The sequence below is a fragment of the Thunnus thynnus genome, chromosome 7, assembly GCF_963924715.1.
Source record: "Thunnus thynnus chromosome 7, fThuThy2.1, whole genome shotgun sequence".
NCBI classification, from domain to species: Eukaryota; Metazoa; Chordata; class Actinopteri; order Scombriformes; family Scombridae; genus Thunnus; species Thunnus thynnus.
In genome coordinates this window covers 8,405,921-8,423,282 of record NC_089523.1, presented here as the reverse complement: position 1 = coordinate 8,423,282, position 17,362 = coordinate 8,405,921, and the positions used below count along the sequence as shown (strand labels likewise).

Below are 17,362 nucleotides of genomic sequence, written 5' to 3'. Positions count from 1 at the left end.
CTATATTTCACTTATTTTTCACATTGCATTTGTCTATAGAGGTGATTTTCAGTGTTGGATGGGAAGTTATCTCTCTGGACAGAAGCACGGAAAAACACTCATCAAACACTAAGCGCGAGGGATGTAATTACTGTGGTATTTTGAATAGATGAACGTTGGAAGCACAAGCCTTTATCACAGAAGACATTTAGATATGTCACAGTAGGAATAACACAGGTGTAAATAATAATCATGGCTGGATGCTATTTAGCTGCTTGAAATTGTAGCAGCTACAAGGTGATCTACACTTTTATATAGTAAAAACAAAACAAAAACAAATACATCACCAAGTGGCACTAAATAAAATTAATATTCACCTAATTTTAATGGCTTTTATTTCACCAGAAATTCCATCATCAAATACAAAAATGTATGTAAATATGCTGTAACCAAAGTAAATATAAAATTTCTATAAAAAGCTTATTTTTCTGTAAGTTAATTATTTGAATGCAGCCTAAACATGAAGGTATATCAAAACTGATGCACAGCAAGAAAAGAAGTATATTTAACACCATAACGTACCTATAACAGAGTAGCATTGGAAACAGTCAGTTCTTACACATAGTTCTTACAAATACTGTTACATCTCCATACTGTTTGAACCAAAATGTATGACTTTTAAGCTTACTAGCATCAACAAGGACAAAGCCATACCACAGTAAAACAGCATAACACGTTGATTCAGCTACATAACCAAACTAAATTGAGTTTATGGAGCAAAAAGAGTCTTGAACCAACCTTAAAGCATGGTATGAACTGTGCTGCTTTTTCTAAAATACCAGCCAACTGGCTTAAAGAAAAAGCTTCATAAATCAAAAGTGTTTCATGAAGTGAACTTCTTTTCACATCTCAGAGAGAGCTACTTCATCATAGAGGAGTTTTTCTTTGAAACAGTACGCCTCACAAGGTTGATTGTGTTTAGCCAGCTCTGCTCTCACCTCTCCTCAGTCCTCTCAGAAGAAGTACATGCAAATCTATAAGCACCTGGTGTTCGTGGTAAAAATAACAGTATATTTTTTCTCTAGTGTGAAGTCCTTGCTCCTCTCTGACACCGCTTGAACTGAAGTTGAAGCGGAGCGCTGTCCAAGTGATTAACGACTTGTGTGCGTGCGTCGCACACCGCAACACACAGTCTGGTCGTGATAGAGAAAACGCTTCGTCCTCGATCAGATACATGACGGACACTTTTAAGTTGGGTGAAGTTCACCTTAAATTGATCTGTCTCTCACTTTAATGCAGATTAGCATCCCACACTGCAAGGTTATCACAGCTCACACACATACATAATAATAAACACATACATAAGAACTGCCAAACCATTTGCACACCACCTTTTACATGGAAATGTACTGTATTATAAACACTTATCATTTCCCACAAAACGCCTCTGCAGTCTATCTTCCTCCCCTAAACCATTTTTCTCCGCCTCTATGTCTCTATGCTACACACACACACACACACATGTTGTACACACACAGACGGGGTCTCTGTCACTGGCTGATATTCAACACGATAAACTTGACACAGTCATTTAAAATAAACATCAAAATGCCCACAAATGCATAAACAGCTTACACACCAAAATAAACTGTCTTTTCCCACAATCCTTCAACAGCACACAGTAAATTCAGCTCTTTTTTTTTTTTTTTTTACACCATTTATGTAAAAGCACCATGCCTGTGCAGTGGTAAATAGTGTCTATTAAAATGTAAATGATACTGCAAAACTAGATAAATGTTAGAAATAATTAATTCTCAAATTACATTAAACATTGATATTTTCTTCATTTGTATGAGCTTGTAGTCATAGCAGCTGAGAAGAGCATACCACAAACGATGCTTTAAAAGGTTTGTATCGTATGATTTCTAAGGTTACCTCTGCTGATAACAAAATAATTGTGGTTATGGAAATATCTCCATGGGTCAGAGGCTGGTTCCCGCCTTTCTACATTCACATTTCAAGCTTCATTCACTGTCAAATCTACTATGACAAGCTAAGAATTCTAGAAATCACCTCCCCAGCATTAGGTCATGCATGAATGTAGCCGGACTGCCTAATACCCGAGGCTGAGAAAGAATGCCTCTGTCTCCTTTGTTTCTTTTCTCAGGATTAAATTCGATCATCAATCAGTGGTTGTGTAGCTATAGAAATTTTCCTTAAGTTCATCTCCGGTTGTCTTAGATGAGTAAGCAGGTAATCAAAACAGCAAACTCCTCAGTCTGCCCTGAGAGCACCGCTTGTTACTAGTATTTCTAGTGTTTGTTTCTCTGTGTGGGAATTTTATACTTATAGTGTGTGTGTGTGTGTGTGTGTTCATGGTGGTTTCCTCCATGTGCCCACAACATTTAAGTCTGGTGAGAAGGCGTTTAGTTTTTATGCACCTAAAGAATGGAACAAATTGCCTGCTGAACTTGTACAGTATGTTTGTTTGTATGTATATGTGTTTTTATGTGTAAGTATGCATAGATGTTTCTGTTTATTTGCACATTTTTGTTTTGTTTGATTTTATGAAAAGCACTTTGAACTGCTTTTGTGTGAGATGGCGCTATACAAATATATTTAAATTGAATTGATGTTTGTGTGCTGCAGAGTGATTGTACGTTTTAGGTGTTGCATTCGCTGCTTCATTTACACATTCGGTCAGTCGCAGGATTACGCGACTGTGTTTCTAAATGCGTGTACAAACGAGTGGGTGCGCGCAAGTGTTGTTTCACATCCTGTGTGTGTCTGTCAATTTAAAAAGTGTACGATGCCGAGACCCAGTTACACTGTGTGTCCTGAGTGGGTGCCAGGAGACAGGACTTGGCAGTGATTCGCTATCTTTCCCCCACAAACTGTTTAGCTTTAAGGACTTTTCCCTCTGACTGAACAAAGTTCTTATGGAAGGCGACAAGAGCATGTGGCTGGCACAAAGTGATTTCCCGTTTTACTGTCACTTTAAAGTGATATGCTACATGTCGCACAGTCAATTCCCCACTACCTGTGACAGATAGAAATTGGCCGGGCTGAGGCCGCGCAAAATGGGTTTTCCAGTTGATGTGAGCGAGAGCACCAAAGCCAGTGACTTGGAGGGGAATCAAAATCAGTAGGGGTTTAGATTGCCTCAGACTGTAATGGTGGTCTGGTGGCCTGCTGGTACATACTGTTGGAGTGTGGCGATACAATTGACAGATGCAGGTGATGTTACGGACCTGGAAAGATAAGTTCATTATCTCCTCTCTGTTCATGATAACTCCTTTCATCCAGCAACCTGACAAACTGTGTGTCTGGAGTTGTAAAGTTTGACCCCAGAAGTTTCGCTGCTGAGGTTGTAGTTGTAGTGTTGTATGTTGTGTTTTATAAGGGTTTTTTTGTAACCATAACTCTAAATATTCTAATGTCTTTAGTTTTGTTTCTCTTATGTGATCATTAGCTGCAGTTTTTTGAGCAGAGACTGTTCTGACTGTTCTGCTTGGAGGGATGTTTCGAAATCCAAGACTTGACAGATGGTAGCAGAAAATCATTGCATGCATGAGCTATATGTTTTTGGAGGATCAATCACAGGGCATAAGCAAATATGAATGCTTCCCAAAGGATAATGTGAGTTTTTCACAGTTTCTTCTTTTAAATTTTCTGCAGCCACCACACAACAGGTCTCACAACAGTCCCTGCTCACACCTATATACCTTTTGATCAAAAACATACAACCAATAAAATATTAAATTTGATGGATTACCCACAGTATCAAGCAACTCTGAAGTCTTTGAAAGTTGTTTTTTGTCGCACCCTAAAATGAAGGAACCCAATGGCGGAAAACGTACGGTCTGATTTGTATAGTTTTCAGCAGATTGTTATTGTAAAATATAACAAAACATTCAACCTTGTTTACAGATTTGTTAAACTATGCCCTTGGCAATTGCAGTTGCTCACTATTCATTGTTTCTAGTGATTTCTAGATGTTGCACTGTTGCATTAAGTAGTGCTATGTGGAAAGACAAACAGCATGTGACATTTTGTTCTAATGTTCTAAAAACCCTCCTAATCCTTGTTTGTGCCAGAGGCTAATTTCCTCCCGCACGGAGTCAGAGTTTTACAACAGTGGCATAGTTTCTTTTGTTATTAAACCATCACTGTGATGAAATTACATTCTTCGGGTTGTTTATTTTCTAGTGGCGGTTGAGTATTTTAGCATGATTATTAGCTTCAAGCTTTTTCTCTTTCACTTTCATAGATTTGAGCAGAAGAAGACAGAAGTAAAGATGATTTCAAACCCATAAAAACTGATTCTTCTGCCTCCTGTTTGCTCCTACTTCTTCTCATCCCTTTTTCCCGTCAGGGTTGCTTGGTATTATCTGCAGGAACAGTTGCTCTGAGGAACAAGACAAACTCTCCTCCTCCCTCCCTTCCTCATCTTCGTGACTACCCTCCTTTCTCTTTGCCCTGCATAGAAGAGAAAGCAATTAAAAGGGAATCTGCTAGATTGTCGGTGTTTATACCATCTCTGAGTAGGTTCCCGGGCTGTTATGATAATAACACATTGCTGCATCATTACTTAGATTCTCCATGTTACTCATGCCTATCTCTCAGGGCCTTCTGAGTGGAGGCACACATGAAAGGGCATGAGGCCTTTTATTCTCAACCACAGTTTCTGTGCAAGTTATAAATCTTTGCTGTCTTTTCTTTAGATTCCTGCATTTTCTCTGTTTCTCTTTGTCCTCCTTTACTAATAAACTGTTTAAAGTTGGCCTCTTTAAAGTTTTCACGAAGGGCTTAAATTGAGAGCACTTAAAGGAACTCGCCTGTAAATCAATTATAAAAATTACTGCACTTGCATTAGAATGAACAGGACCAAAGTATGGTTTCTGCATAAAATGACACATCGAGTGTGACCATTAGGTTAATGCATGTTAGAGAAGCAATATTAAATTATACATGCACTTTCAGTTATTACAGTATTTTCTCAATATGCAAGTATTTTTTTTTTTAAAAAAAAGTCTTTCTCAGAATAGTTTATTAAACAATTTCTCTGTGATCTAAGGAGTGTTCATAGTAAGTGACAAGGTGCTAAAAAGACGAGCGTTTCATGTTTGTTAATCTCTTGGGCCTCTGCTATGCAATTAAGCAGTAATTTAGGTCAAAGATTAGATAATAATTTATTTGCATTCATTTATAAGTCCCCTGCTGAGTCTAAATTATGGTCTTAAAATATCATTATTTTGCGGCAATGAATTTTACGGCTGAACTTAATAGCACATCTGGGGCTGTGCCTCGCTGCATGAATAACTAAATGAATGAATCAATGAATCAATAAATTTACGCTTAAATATCCTTACGCGGTTTGATCTGGATCAGATCATAGTCTGAAAGGCTAAAAATGTGCTGTCACAGCCTCCATGTTATCAGGGATTGTGATACGGCACAGTGGATACTGAGATCAACACCTACATAACAAAGTCCATTAGGCTCATGTTTCCCTTGTTCTTTGATCAGACAGATACCGAGTCAACATAATTAAAGATCACTGTAAGAAATAGCCTGGAACCGACAGAGTCAAAACCTTTTTACACTTAAGCCTTTTGCAGCATACAGTGGTTGTTAACATTAGTTAGCCTTGCACAGACTCAGGGGACCACTTGAAGTGATGAGTTATCCTTGCTGCTAAGTGCTATGAAAGACCTTTGCAGCAGCAGAGGGATTCATTCTGAGTCCATGTACTACAATCTGAAATGGCTCTGCTAAAGTCTAATTATGATTATACCACATGCAAAGGACAAAATATTAGAACTATAGCAACATACTATATGTTGGGATTGTGATAAGTTATACTGTTGCCATGGCTATACGATTATTTGATCTTGTAGAACAACAGGAGGTTGGTCCTCAAAAGCAATTTTTGTCTGAAGGATGCAACCAAACAAGCAAAGTGAATACAGTATCTAGATGTAATTTATATGTGAATACTGGAGTTATTAGAGCTCGTGTTTACCAACAAATCTCCTCCTCAAGATTACATTTACAGCTGTGTGTTTGTTCCTTATAGCTTGAACACTGTGACTATGAAAGCATGTAAATACACACTGTCACAGCTAGCAACTCATTCAAGTGTGATAAGACATCCTAGCTATATCCTTGTATTTTTATTCAAGGACATATGCATCAACTAAATCTGTAATAGGTATGGAAAACAAAACCAGTTACATGAATATATGAAACTAACATTGGGAGCAACAATAGTTAACTGTAAAAACTCAGTTTTCTTATAATTGTGATATCAGACTACTGTTCATAGCCTAAGGCAATTTAGTGTGAAAAATTAAAAGTATGATATTTGATAATGTCAGTGTTAATCTCTGGCATGCTAAAAAACCCTTTTCTTTTCATTTTTTTTTCTATTTTTCAAGGCCCCTGTATTGAATGTGTTGAATGTATGATGTTTGCATTTAAATGATATAAGCAGCTCCTCCAAGTGCCTGTTAGATTTCATATAGATATGAAGAATAGCTGTCAACCTCTTGCCTTCTCCCGCTGCACCGGCATGTGAATGATCCATTCCATCACTGGCAACAAATCACAGGTGACCTTTCTGACCATCTCATTTGACATGACACTTGTCAATCTTGCATTTGATAGGCTGACTCCCATACCACTGCTGGTTAACCTTTAAAGTCCATCTGCAAGACTAAACGGTGCACACTGTAGATGCAGCATCAAATAGGATCCCTCACAACCCGCTTAATGAGGCTGTGCTTTCAAAAATTAGCCCACAAGGGAGAAATGCTGATTAGTGTAGCAAGAGAGTATAAAAGCCAATTCTCACATAGGAAATGATGATGAAACGACCTGCGCCCCAAGCTCTGATTCACACCAAAATTATTTAAGACACATCTTCAGTTCAAAGTGTTACCTTTGAGATAAAAAAGACTGCGACTTAGAAAAGGTAGCAAAGCTCCAGCTTGTATTCATGTGGTTTTTTTCTGAACTTTGCTAAAGCTCCACTAGATCTGCGGGGAATCTATGTTGTTGAGATGTAGTGCAGGTCGTGCTAGTTCTACTTTCTGGTATATTATCAGAAGCCTTCCCAAGAAACATAAATACTGTGCTGGGCCAACAAATTCAAATAAGCCTATTTCATTTCAGACAGAATTTATGATGCTGCATTTCATTTCCAGCCTAAGTAGAGGCAGCCAGGTCTGGAGTATTTTAGCACTTATAAGAGTATCTTTTCCCTCTTGCCTCTGCTCTCTTTCGCTGGCAGTGCATCATCAACTGATTCACCTTTTTCTACCCGTAATGCGCCAGAGCAGAGCACAGTGATGGATCGCATAAGAGGTGAACGTGGAGAGTGGAGAAATGAGGTAGTTGTTCCACAGCGTGTCACACTTAGAGACGAGGCCTACTGTATGTGACATCACGTAATAATAAGGGCAGGTTGTTTGCGGTGAGAGGAATGCTGCGCAAAGACATCGGTGGGTGGGAAAGGTCGACACACTGCAGCCAGTAATTGTGGAGTTATTAGTGTAATTTGCAGCAATAAGAGGCATGTGGCTTACAGTAGCTATAATAGCACTATGCACCCTATACTGACACTATACTTACAACCACACAAATCCACACAGATATATACTATACTTGTAGGCATAAACACGTACAGGGATATCTTGATGCTGTGCTATACAAGCTGTTGAAATAACACTTCTCACGTGCGCTTAACTTCACAAAGGTACAGTAGTATATTAAGTTAGTATTACTGTTATTTTGTCCCCCTACATACACTAGCTGACAGTTGTGCTGTACAGTGTGTCTCCAGCTGTACGGGGGAGTAATAAGAGGCAGGGGAGAGTGAGAAACAAATGCAAAACGGGACAGGTGAAGACAGATGGTGATGGAGAGAATGAGAAATGACAGGTGCAAGAATAAATTAGGAGTACACAGGGAGAAGTGCAAAGATTTGAAGATAAGAGAAAGTATAAAACAGCAGAAAGAGAGGGAAGTGAGAGCAAGAGTGACAAAAAGGGAGAGAGGAAACACGGTACATCTCCTGAGATTTAATAGCAGCATCCAGCCCTTGCCATAGATCCTCCTGCCTACGTCTCAATGAGGCACCATCTGTCATGGGCTCGTTACATCCAACCACTTCTCCCTCAAACTCCTGCTTAAAAACACCACACCGTGAAGGGAAGGAGAGGGAACTGAATGAGGATGAATGGGTCAGAGTGAAGCTAGACTGACAGGAGAAGTGTCAGGCTTCCTGCGCTGCCAGCATGTACAGTATGAACTCAGCTCTGCAGTGAAATGTTTGTTTCCAATTGTGCATGTTTTGCCTTTGCCTTCCTCTACCGGCGTCCGACAGTTGCGGTGCAGATGCAAAATCTCGCACTTAACAGTAGATCGAAACACAGCGACTATTTGGAGCGGCTTCAGAAATGTCAAAAAAGACGACACACGCAGAATTTAACGGCCCTGGCACTCGTAAAGCCTTAGAGGTGAAATCACACCTGTGCCGAGCAAATTTGAATCAACCAGACCTGAAAATTTCTAAGTTGTTTGTAACCAATTTTGATTAATAATTTCCCCCCGCTAGGTCTGCTGGCCAAGTCTCAAAACAATCATTCCTGCCGTGATTAATGGCTTGCTGTAAGCACTGATGCATGCCAACCAAGGTGGGGGGGCTTCATGATGGGGGAATTATATGAGAATTTGTGGCTCTCTGTGGTTCTGAAGTAGAATACAAAAATCAACAAAGGTTACTCCAACTCTATTATGATGACATTGCATCATTGGGGATTTCCCTACATGGTTTCGCTGTAGGGAGGGAATACTGAGGGCACAAGCTGAAGGGATTGTAGTGACTGACAGCAGGTCTTGAAGAATTTAAAGGGGTTAAAACAGCTTCAGGGCTTGTTATGTTCTTCATCTTTGTACGCGGATCTTAGGGACAGATAGAAAGAGACAGACAGAAAGAGACTGGTCAGTGTTTCTCACCTCTCTGTGACATCTGCGGGGCCCACAGGTGCGGCTCCTCCTGTTGATAACAGCTTTGTTTAAAATCACTATTAATGAAAAGAGACAATTTAACACCCTCCAAGCATTACCGTCATCATTCCTCCGTTTAAATGCTTCATTAAGCCTGCAAAGGAAATTTCACAAACAAGCGTCTAACACTTTGCACCTTCTTTTGAGATCACAATTATTAATGTAACCTGTTTACCACCCTTGTCAACACTGATTTACAGAGGCATAATGAAGATTTTACCCACTGACTGTTGATTAACACAACATAAAAGGGGGACATACACAAGCGCACACACATGAACAGATACAATACATTCACCTTGAAAGTGTCATGATTGTGTTAACGTGTTTGTGTGATGCTTAGCATAGTGATACATAACCATCTTGTTGCTGGTGGATATAGAAAAAAGGGGAAAGAAAGGGAATTATTTAGCAAGACAGCATTGCAGCAGGTATTTCAATAAATGCTTTGTTCTGCTAAGCCTGGTCCTAGGGGACAAACTTAGACCTTACCGGAAATACATTTAACCTGCTATGCAGAGAATATCTAGGGCAAGAAAGTGCTTTGAGGGCTATAAAGGAATGACCTGACTTTGATTTGGTATGCAGCTTTAGCTTTGTTCTCAGTGTCGCTTTCTTTCATGGCGCTTCGTTTCTTTCTCTGTTTGTTGGTCTGATTGGCAATCTCTCCGTCTCTCTCCCTCACTCTGTTGTGCCCCCCGCCACATGCTTATAGATAACAAAGACACCGAACTTCGTGGCTCGGCTTGGCGGCTCTTGCCCACCAGGCTGGAATGAGGTCGATCGGACAGCCGGTGTGCCAATCCTGCCCTTAATCTTTATTGATTGCTGAAACAAGTTGTTTGACTCTTCCGGAGAAAAGATTTCAAATTCTCTCCGTATGGCAGGTATATCAGGGTATCTACAACACACAGAGAAATCCCTATACGTATGCACACAGATACACCTTCGGCCGCTGTGACACAGTTTGGCCAGTCAATGTGAGGATAAAAGGTAGGAAGGAGAGAGGAGGGGATCAAGATCAAGGTGGAGGGCAGAACAAGACAAACACACTAGAAAGAGGAAATAGAGAAAAAAAAGTGTTTTGTTAAGGGGCGAGAGGTGTCAGAGAGGCAAAAAAAAGAGTGAAAAGAGGAGATGAGATGAGGAGAACAGGGTATTGATGGCGATAGCGGGTGGTGTGGCTGTTCTGTCAGTCTTGGCACATCGTTCTTCTCATTACAGTTTCACTCCCTGGCTCCAGCCTGCTCTTTGGTCCTCCCCCACGGCTAGCCCTGGAGCAGGGATCCATCCAGCCCAGCCCTCCTGTCAACACAAGCCCAGCTCAGCAGCTCCAGCCCAGGCATCTGTCAGCCCACACAGTCCCTTGTCAGCCATAGCCTCTTGGCCAGTTCATATTGGCACAGCAAAGCAGGGTAGAAAAAGAGTATAATACAGCACAGCAGAGCATCCATCAACAAAGCTGAGGGTAAAACAGTACAGGACAGCAACCTAAGCATCCATCACAAGCAGACCCCGCCTAAACCTAGTCCAGGTCTTCTGAAGGGACTGATAAACAACAATGCCACTTTGTAAAATCCAGTTACAAAAAAAAGGTGCATTTAACAAGGCTTTTTGTTTACAAGCATCAGCAAATATTTGCTAGCATTTACAAGCTTTTTAGCAGAGACCATGTATTCCGCAGAGGATTATTGGCTCGGAGAGGATTCTGCAGAGGATTGTGAATATGGAGATGCTGTTGTGATTAAAAAGGGCTGATTTTTTGCCAAATATTCAAATACATAAAGTCACACTGGCTAAATAACACAGCTGAGTTACTGCATCATTGTGAGGGCTGCAGCCAGTTAATGGGATGGATTTTCATTACAAATCGTTCAAGCGTGGCTCGCCATTCCAATCAAATCGTGTTCCCTGCAAGCGACTTGTTGAACGCATCTTAGATCAGGCCAGCAGCCGCAGACAGCCAAGCTCTTATTTCTCATTCTAGTCCAGCAGGGTCCCAGCACAGCCTGAGAAACCCAGCCCTGCCTAGACACACCTTGACAGCTACACCGCTGGAAAGAAGTGAGAGCTACAGGCCGACAACTGCTCTGACAAGTGATAGGAAGTTCTCTGCTTTCCAGTCAGTCGCTCATTAGTGAGAACAGGAAATAGCTACTACTGAGCATGCTCTACACTCTGCACCAGGGGTTGTCAGGACCCTCTGGAGGTTTGAGCACTTCGAAGGAAGACAGACAAAGAAGAGGGCAAGAGGTAGCCGAGAAAGTCGATCCTCAGCACAGATCACTGAATAGTCCCTTTGATTTCTATTCCATGCTGTCCACTTCTGTTCCGTTGTGTTGATGGAGAGATGAGAGGGGAGACAGAACCTACAGAGAGGAGCGAGGAGGGCCAGGATGAGAGGCAGATAGAGTGAGAAAACACAGCTAGGGGTAGAAAGAGAGGAGAGGAAGAGAAGTGGAAGAGCGGTGATGCTGACGTGTGAAGAGATGAGAGGGAAAGAGATGAGGCAAGTGAAGATGAGAACATTTGGAACCATGGAATGTGGCTTTGATTGAAGTCTCGGTGTGGTGGCATGTACAGTACAACACCATGTGTTGTGTATTTATTTATCTATTTATTTGACCCATATGGAGCAGCATATGGTGGCCGCTAACTGAAAGGAGGTAATACAATTAGGGGCATTTGGATGATTAATAGTCCCAGTCACCTGTATTTATCCAAGAGCTGGCATGATGTTTTGGAGGAGCCACAGTTGAAAATGCTTGTCTCACTTAGACAGGGGGTTTAATTGGGTGCATCCTGCTACAGTACAGATGTTTCCTCTTTTATTTCACTGCGTCCTCCTTCCTGCATGACCTGGAAACTGAAACCATGCAATTTTGACAGCTGTCCCAGAACTGGGAATCATAGTAAGTTGCTTTGATATTACCTTCAAAGTACCTCTGACAGAGGATACAGGAGTTTTCTTTCAAGAGTTTATTTTATGTTATTTTACAGTGGCCTAGAAGTTCAAATCTCAACTATGTTTCACAAAACTAACAAATCACAGAATACAGCTACATTTCATAAACCAAAAAGAAGTGCTAGATAATGACAGTCATCATTTTGTCAATGCTTATTTTACAATTTTGAACATATTAGAGCCAGATTTCTCAGATAAAATGACAAAAATGGACATGGTGATGATCATAAGACATCAAAAATGTTTTAAATAAGCAGAGTAACCCACTGAACTCCTCATTTATGTTGTCCAAGACAAATGTTTAGGAGACTCACTATGACACAAGTGTTGTATAAAAAAACAGGAAAGACATAATATATAATTGATTTGTTTTATACAATGTTACATAATACTGCTGTTGTGTAGTTCTGTAACAATGAATACACAAATGGATATTTATACAGGAGAAACTATTAATTCTATTAAATTGCACAATCTTTAAACTGCCTGCTGTACAAATGTCATTCTCATGTGTTTATATAATATGCAAAACTGTTCTTGTTTACTTTATCGCTCCATATTTTTTTTGTAAAGTTTTATTGTATTATAATAGCTGCTTCTTTTACATACCCACTCTCTATACAAATTCCATCTCATCTCAAATCCAGTCGAGGAGTTTAAAGTCTCTACCATTTACATATTAATTGCATGATGAATCTTTGTTTACAATAGGCTGAGTATTATTTCTGTAGCCTCTGAACTGTGTTTCTAGCGATTACAAATCATCAGTCGGGAGTGCTTTACATCTCCAAAAGAAAGCCTCAAATGTACTAAACAAAAGCCTTTGCCCCAGACGTTGCAGAGAGTGACAAGATCATCTAAGGCTGTCACTTTGTTCCCTGTAAATAATAGATAGTAATGTATAAGACAGTATGTGGTATCAGTCAGTGTCTGGCAATAATTGTATCCAATGAATTTTGTGCAATTAACTCAAATAATAGGGAGTTTTGTTTTTTTTAGAGTATTGCTGTACCTCAAATTAAAAACTCAAAGATTCAGTTAGAGTCTTCTACATTAATGCGAAAGCTTGGGCTGGGCCCTGAGGGGTATTGTCATCAGAAACACCTTTATGAATCAAGGAATACATTCAGTATCTTTGAGATCAGTAACAGTAAGAGACACGGTCAATATCACAAACTAATATGACAAATCTGTCATATTCTGTCTGGCGGGCTAATGCGGCGGCTTACACCTGTGCAGACTTACTTACAGATGGATTCAGTAACAGCATGCTGTTTAATATAAAGTTTTTTAGAGAGACACAAATGTCTTCTTTTTACAAATGAGGAAAACCAGTGTCATTGATTCTGTTCACGTCTCCTCCTACTGTCTCCCACTTTACTGCTGTTGGTTTTTCACCTCCCACCGGTTACTTCACAGTAGGAAACGAGTGGTAATAAGGGAGGAAAGGAAGCAAACTGCAGGAAAAAACAAACAAGATGCAACCATTCAGTCAGCCAGGTCAGTTTATTGCTTCAGTGCAAACACCTGAAGGATGTTCAACTTGTCATTGTGAAGTGTCTATACTTCACTAATATAGAGCATTATTGTAAAAAAAAACAAACAAAAAAAACAGAAGGCTGCTCCTCTCCCTTTTCCCTTTTCACTAGTCCCTGTTCCCCAACATTAGAATTGTTCTGTGTGTTAAATCATCTTATTTTCAGTCAAATGTTTGTTAATATGTCTGTTAGTTTTTTTAGATAATTGAATTGAATATGTGTGGGTTATATTTGTTCACAGGTTTATGATCTGGTAGAAGGATCAGCCCACTCTGTCTGCTCTTTTAGTAGCTCTGTCTGTGTTGCTGCAGGTAGATCAGCTGCTCAGTCAGGGAGAGAGGAAACAGGTTTGCATCATTAAGTCCCCTTAGCAGCGAGGGACTAGGCCTTGTTAGGATGTGGGAAGATAGGTAAAACTGCTCAGCAGTAAATGACATTTGGTTGCACTTTGTGCATTTATGAACTGTTTGCGTGCTTATAGTAGATTCTGATTGTCAGCAGTCACAGAAAAAATCCAGTGTTTATAATTGTGTTGTGTTCTGTGTGCTTTGAAAGCTTAGTATGTGTGTAGCTCACCCCCATACTCACCTGAGCAGGTGGTAGGTTCCAATTAGGTGAGGCTGAGAAGGTGAAATGCCATTCAGTGGTCAGTCGGGAAGAGAGAAGGTGGCAGTTTGCTGTGAGGCTGCACATTTTATTTGTTTGGTCTTTGCTTCATCTTAAATTATTTTTGTTGAATTTCCCAGGTTTCATTTTTGCCTCTGTGTCATTAATATTTTAGTTAATAATTATTACCTTTTTTTGCACATAGTCTGGCCTGCTTTTTTAACATCCCTTTAAAAGTTTCTAAATGCTAAATACCATCTTCTGCCCTTTCCATGAGGTGGCGGCGCTACAATTATCATTTAGAAAAGGAGGGATTGTTGAACTGTCAATCACAGCGTTAGAACCTTTATACACACAGGAAGCAGCTTCCTTTTTAAAAATTTAATTTAAAAACAAACCCGTCATACATAATCATGAGGAATCTGTCAATAGTGTTACATTCTGTATTCGTATTGATTTGACTTCTAATAAAGCAAATATGCATCTTTGTGGTTCTTTTTTAGTGAAGAAACAAAACCAGCTTTGTCAAACTAATATTTGATCAAAAGGAAATGCCATGCTGAGGTATAATTAAGTATGAATGTATAATGAAAATGCACAGTACATAATTGCATACTGGATGAACAGGTGTTGAACAAAGACAGACACATCAGAACTTAGTAACTGATTGCATCAACCTTTTTTTTTTTTCTCCCACACTGTAGAACAATGTCGTGTACAGTTGTATACAGTGTATCTTCTGCATCCAGTTGTTCCAACGCTTAATTGAAACAACAGCACAGTATACCACAGTAGTGTTTGGTAAAGTAACTACATGTTTTGTGCACATTGATAGACATTTCCATGGAATGAATAAAGATGTTTTTTTGTTCTTTGAAAGATCTTTGAAAAGGCTGAAGTCTTATCTAGAATATAAAATAAAGTTCTGAGGGTTTGAACATGTAACTTGCATGAATTGCATACGGCAGGGGACCATCATTCATTGATGATCTGCAGCGGTTAAAGCTAAATATTAGTCATAAAAAGATCTATATTATATAGACAGAAACTGTGTGAGTCAGACTCCCGGTGTTTCCTCTGGAATCACAGAATGCCTCTGTAGATTTGGGGGAAAGTTCGCTTGCACTGTCAGTTTTTCTCTCAGTTATTATAAGAATAATGTGTTTGAGCTTAGGATGCCTTTGAATCGAGTCTTTCTATTATTTAGAGCCCCGAAGATATTTGAAACTAAACAGGATAAACATGTACACCTCAGACTGAGGGAATTAGAAGGTAGATGTCAAAGCGAGTCAATAAGTACAGTGAGTTATCTGGATTTCACACAAAGGGAAGAAACATCAACAGGGATTCAAGCTGAGAGTACAAGCCCTCAACAAATCTGACATCCAGCTCCCACTGGGTAACAGGCTGGGGTGACTGCACCACCACTTTTGTTCATCACCCGGGGTCACCTGCCAAAGACAGCCTCACTCCACTGCCTTGCTAATCTACTCTCATGTATCCCAACAGTGTGCGCAGCCAAGGCTCGGGGAGTTGCTGGTATTTGCATGTGAGGCGCATCCACTGTCGGCTTGTATTACGGCTGATATCCATTCTCATTGATTCCGACGTCTTCTCACATTTACATTTATTCATTAGTCAGACGTTCGGCTCCTTTCCCTCCTGTGCGAGATGTCTTAGCTCGCGCTTACTTGGCATAATGCTCTGACAGTGTGCAACAAGAAGTAAACAAGAGGATACTGGTGTCCTTTCTCATCCACAGGAATACGCTCACTGTTAAAGGAGATGTATTTATCATAGAGAGGAAGAAGGAGACTGAGAACTTGAGATGGGATGGTAAAGGGTGACGATGAGAGAGGAGGAGTAAGAGGAAGAGAGTGTGAAAGGGATGAATAAGGGTGGGAAAGAGAAAGAGATGCTCCTCAACTTTGGGTTTTCTTTTGCTATCCCAGGAGTGGAATGCTGAGTTTTCTGATGAGGTTAACTAAATCTGGATTACCCTTCTGCTGAATTGCATTGCAATAGTGATATACCCATGTTGGCCCATTATTTTAAGACATGATTGTTTGTTTAAAGCCTCACACCTCTGGGTTTCATATAGCCCGCCTACTCTGTGGGATTGCATAATTGCTGTTATTTGTTTGTTTCCTAACTACAAAATTCCACATTACCTTCCTCCTAAATGAAAGAAGTTAGTTGCCCCTTCTCTTCATGACTTTTTCACTCTGCATCCCCTAATGAGAAACCAAAACTTCTATTTCTATTTCCCTCTCCTCACATCACTTGTTCTTGATGTGCCCGCAGGTGTTACGTTGATGACAAAGCATCCAAGGTGGCCTGGCTGAATCGATCCAACATCATCTTTGCCGGCGAGGACAAGTGGTCTCTGGACCCCAGAGTAGACCTGGTCACTAAAGGACAGCTGGAGTACAGCCTGCGCATACAAAAGGTAATACTGACCTAAAAACTGAGCCAGTCTAGACAACAATCCTTACAAATCTGATTTATCACGAGCTGGATTTGGGTGACAGTTGCATTAAGAGATGGGAGAGAATATAATGTTTTACTTTCAAGGACCTCCTTCAGAACTCATAAAACATGACCTTAATAAACTGCACTCTTTGTCTTAAATATGTTTTTTTTTTTTTTAGATTAATCTGGAGCCATGTTGTTTAAATATTTATTTATTTATGCAGCAGATTCAGTCAGAAGAGACTTTTCTTTCTACTTTATTCTGAAGTTTTGATTTAACACTTCCTGTGTGCTTTCCCAGGCATGAAAATATGAGAAGACAGTTAGAACACTTAGAAAATATCTGCTGGCCACCAGCTCAAATGAAATAAATCAAACATTCCAAACAAAATTTATGCAAGGCCTAGCATAAATGCAAGACAAAACACAGTGTGTGGTGTAGGGTGTAGTATACACTCAGTTGCAATTTGGATGTAGAAAACAAGACGAACAAAACAAGGAATACAGAACAAAATATGAGGTTAAATGCAACTGCAATCACAATCAAGAGATGAGAGATTGTGTGGGTGTATGCAAGTTTGGTTTAGTTAAAAATTAACTGTTCTGTTGATTTAGTGTTTATGCATGTGTGTCTCCTAGAAATTATGTTTAAATACTACTAATTTGTTTTCCCAATTACCTATTGTATTGCTGCCTGGATTGTGTTCATTAGCAATGTTTGGTTTTTTTT

General features: G+C 39.9%; 1 protein-coding gene across 1 annotated transcript in view; it reads left to right on the top strand.

Annotated features, from left to right (window-relative positions):
* Positions 1–17,362, top strand: part of lsamp (limbic system associated membrane protein) — a 202,328-nt gene that overhangs the window by 114,693 nt on the left and 70,273 nt on the right. Inside the window, exon 2 of the mRNA XM_067594145.1 lies at positions 16,465–16,609. Coding sequence (XP_067450246.1) covers positions 16,465–16,609 — 145 coding nt within the window. The remainder of the gene's footprint in view (positions 1–16,464; positions 16,610–17,362) is intronic.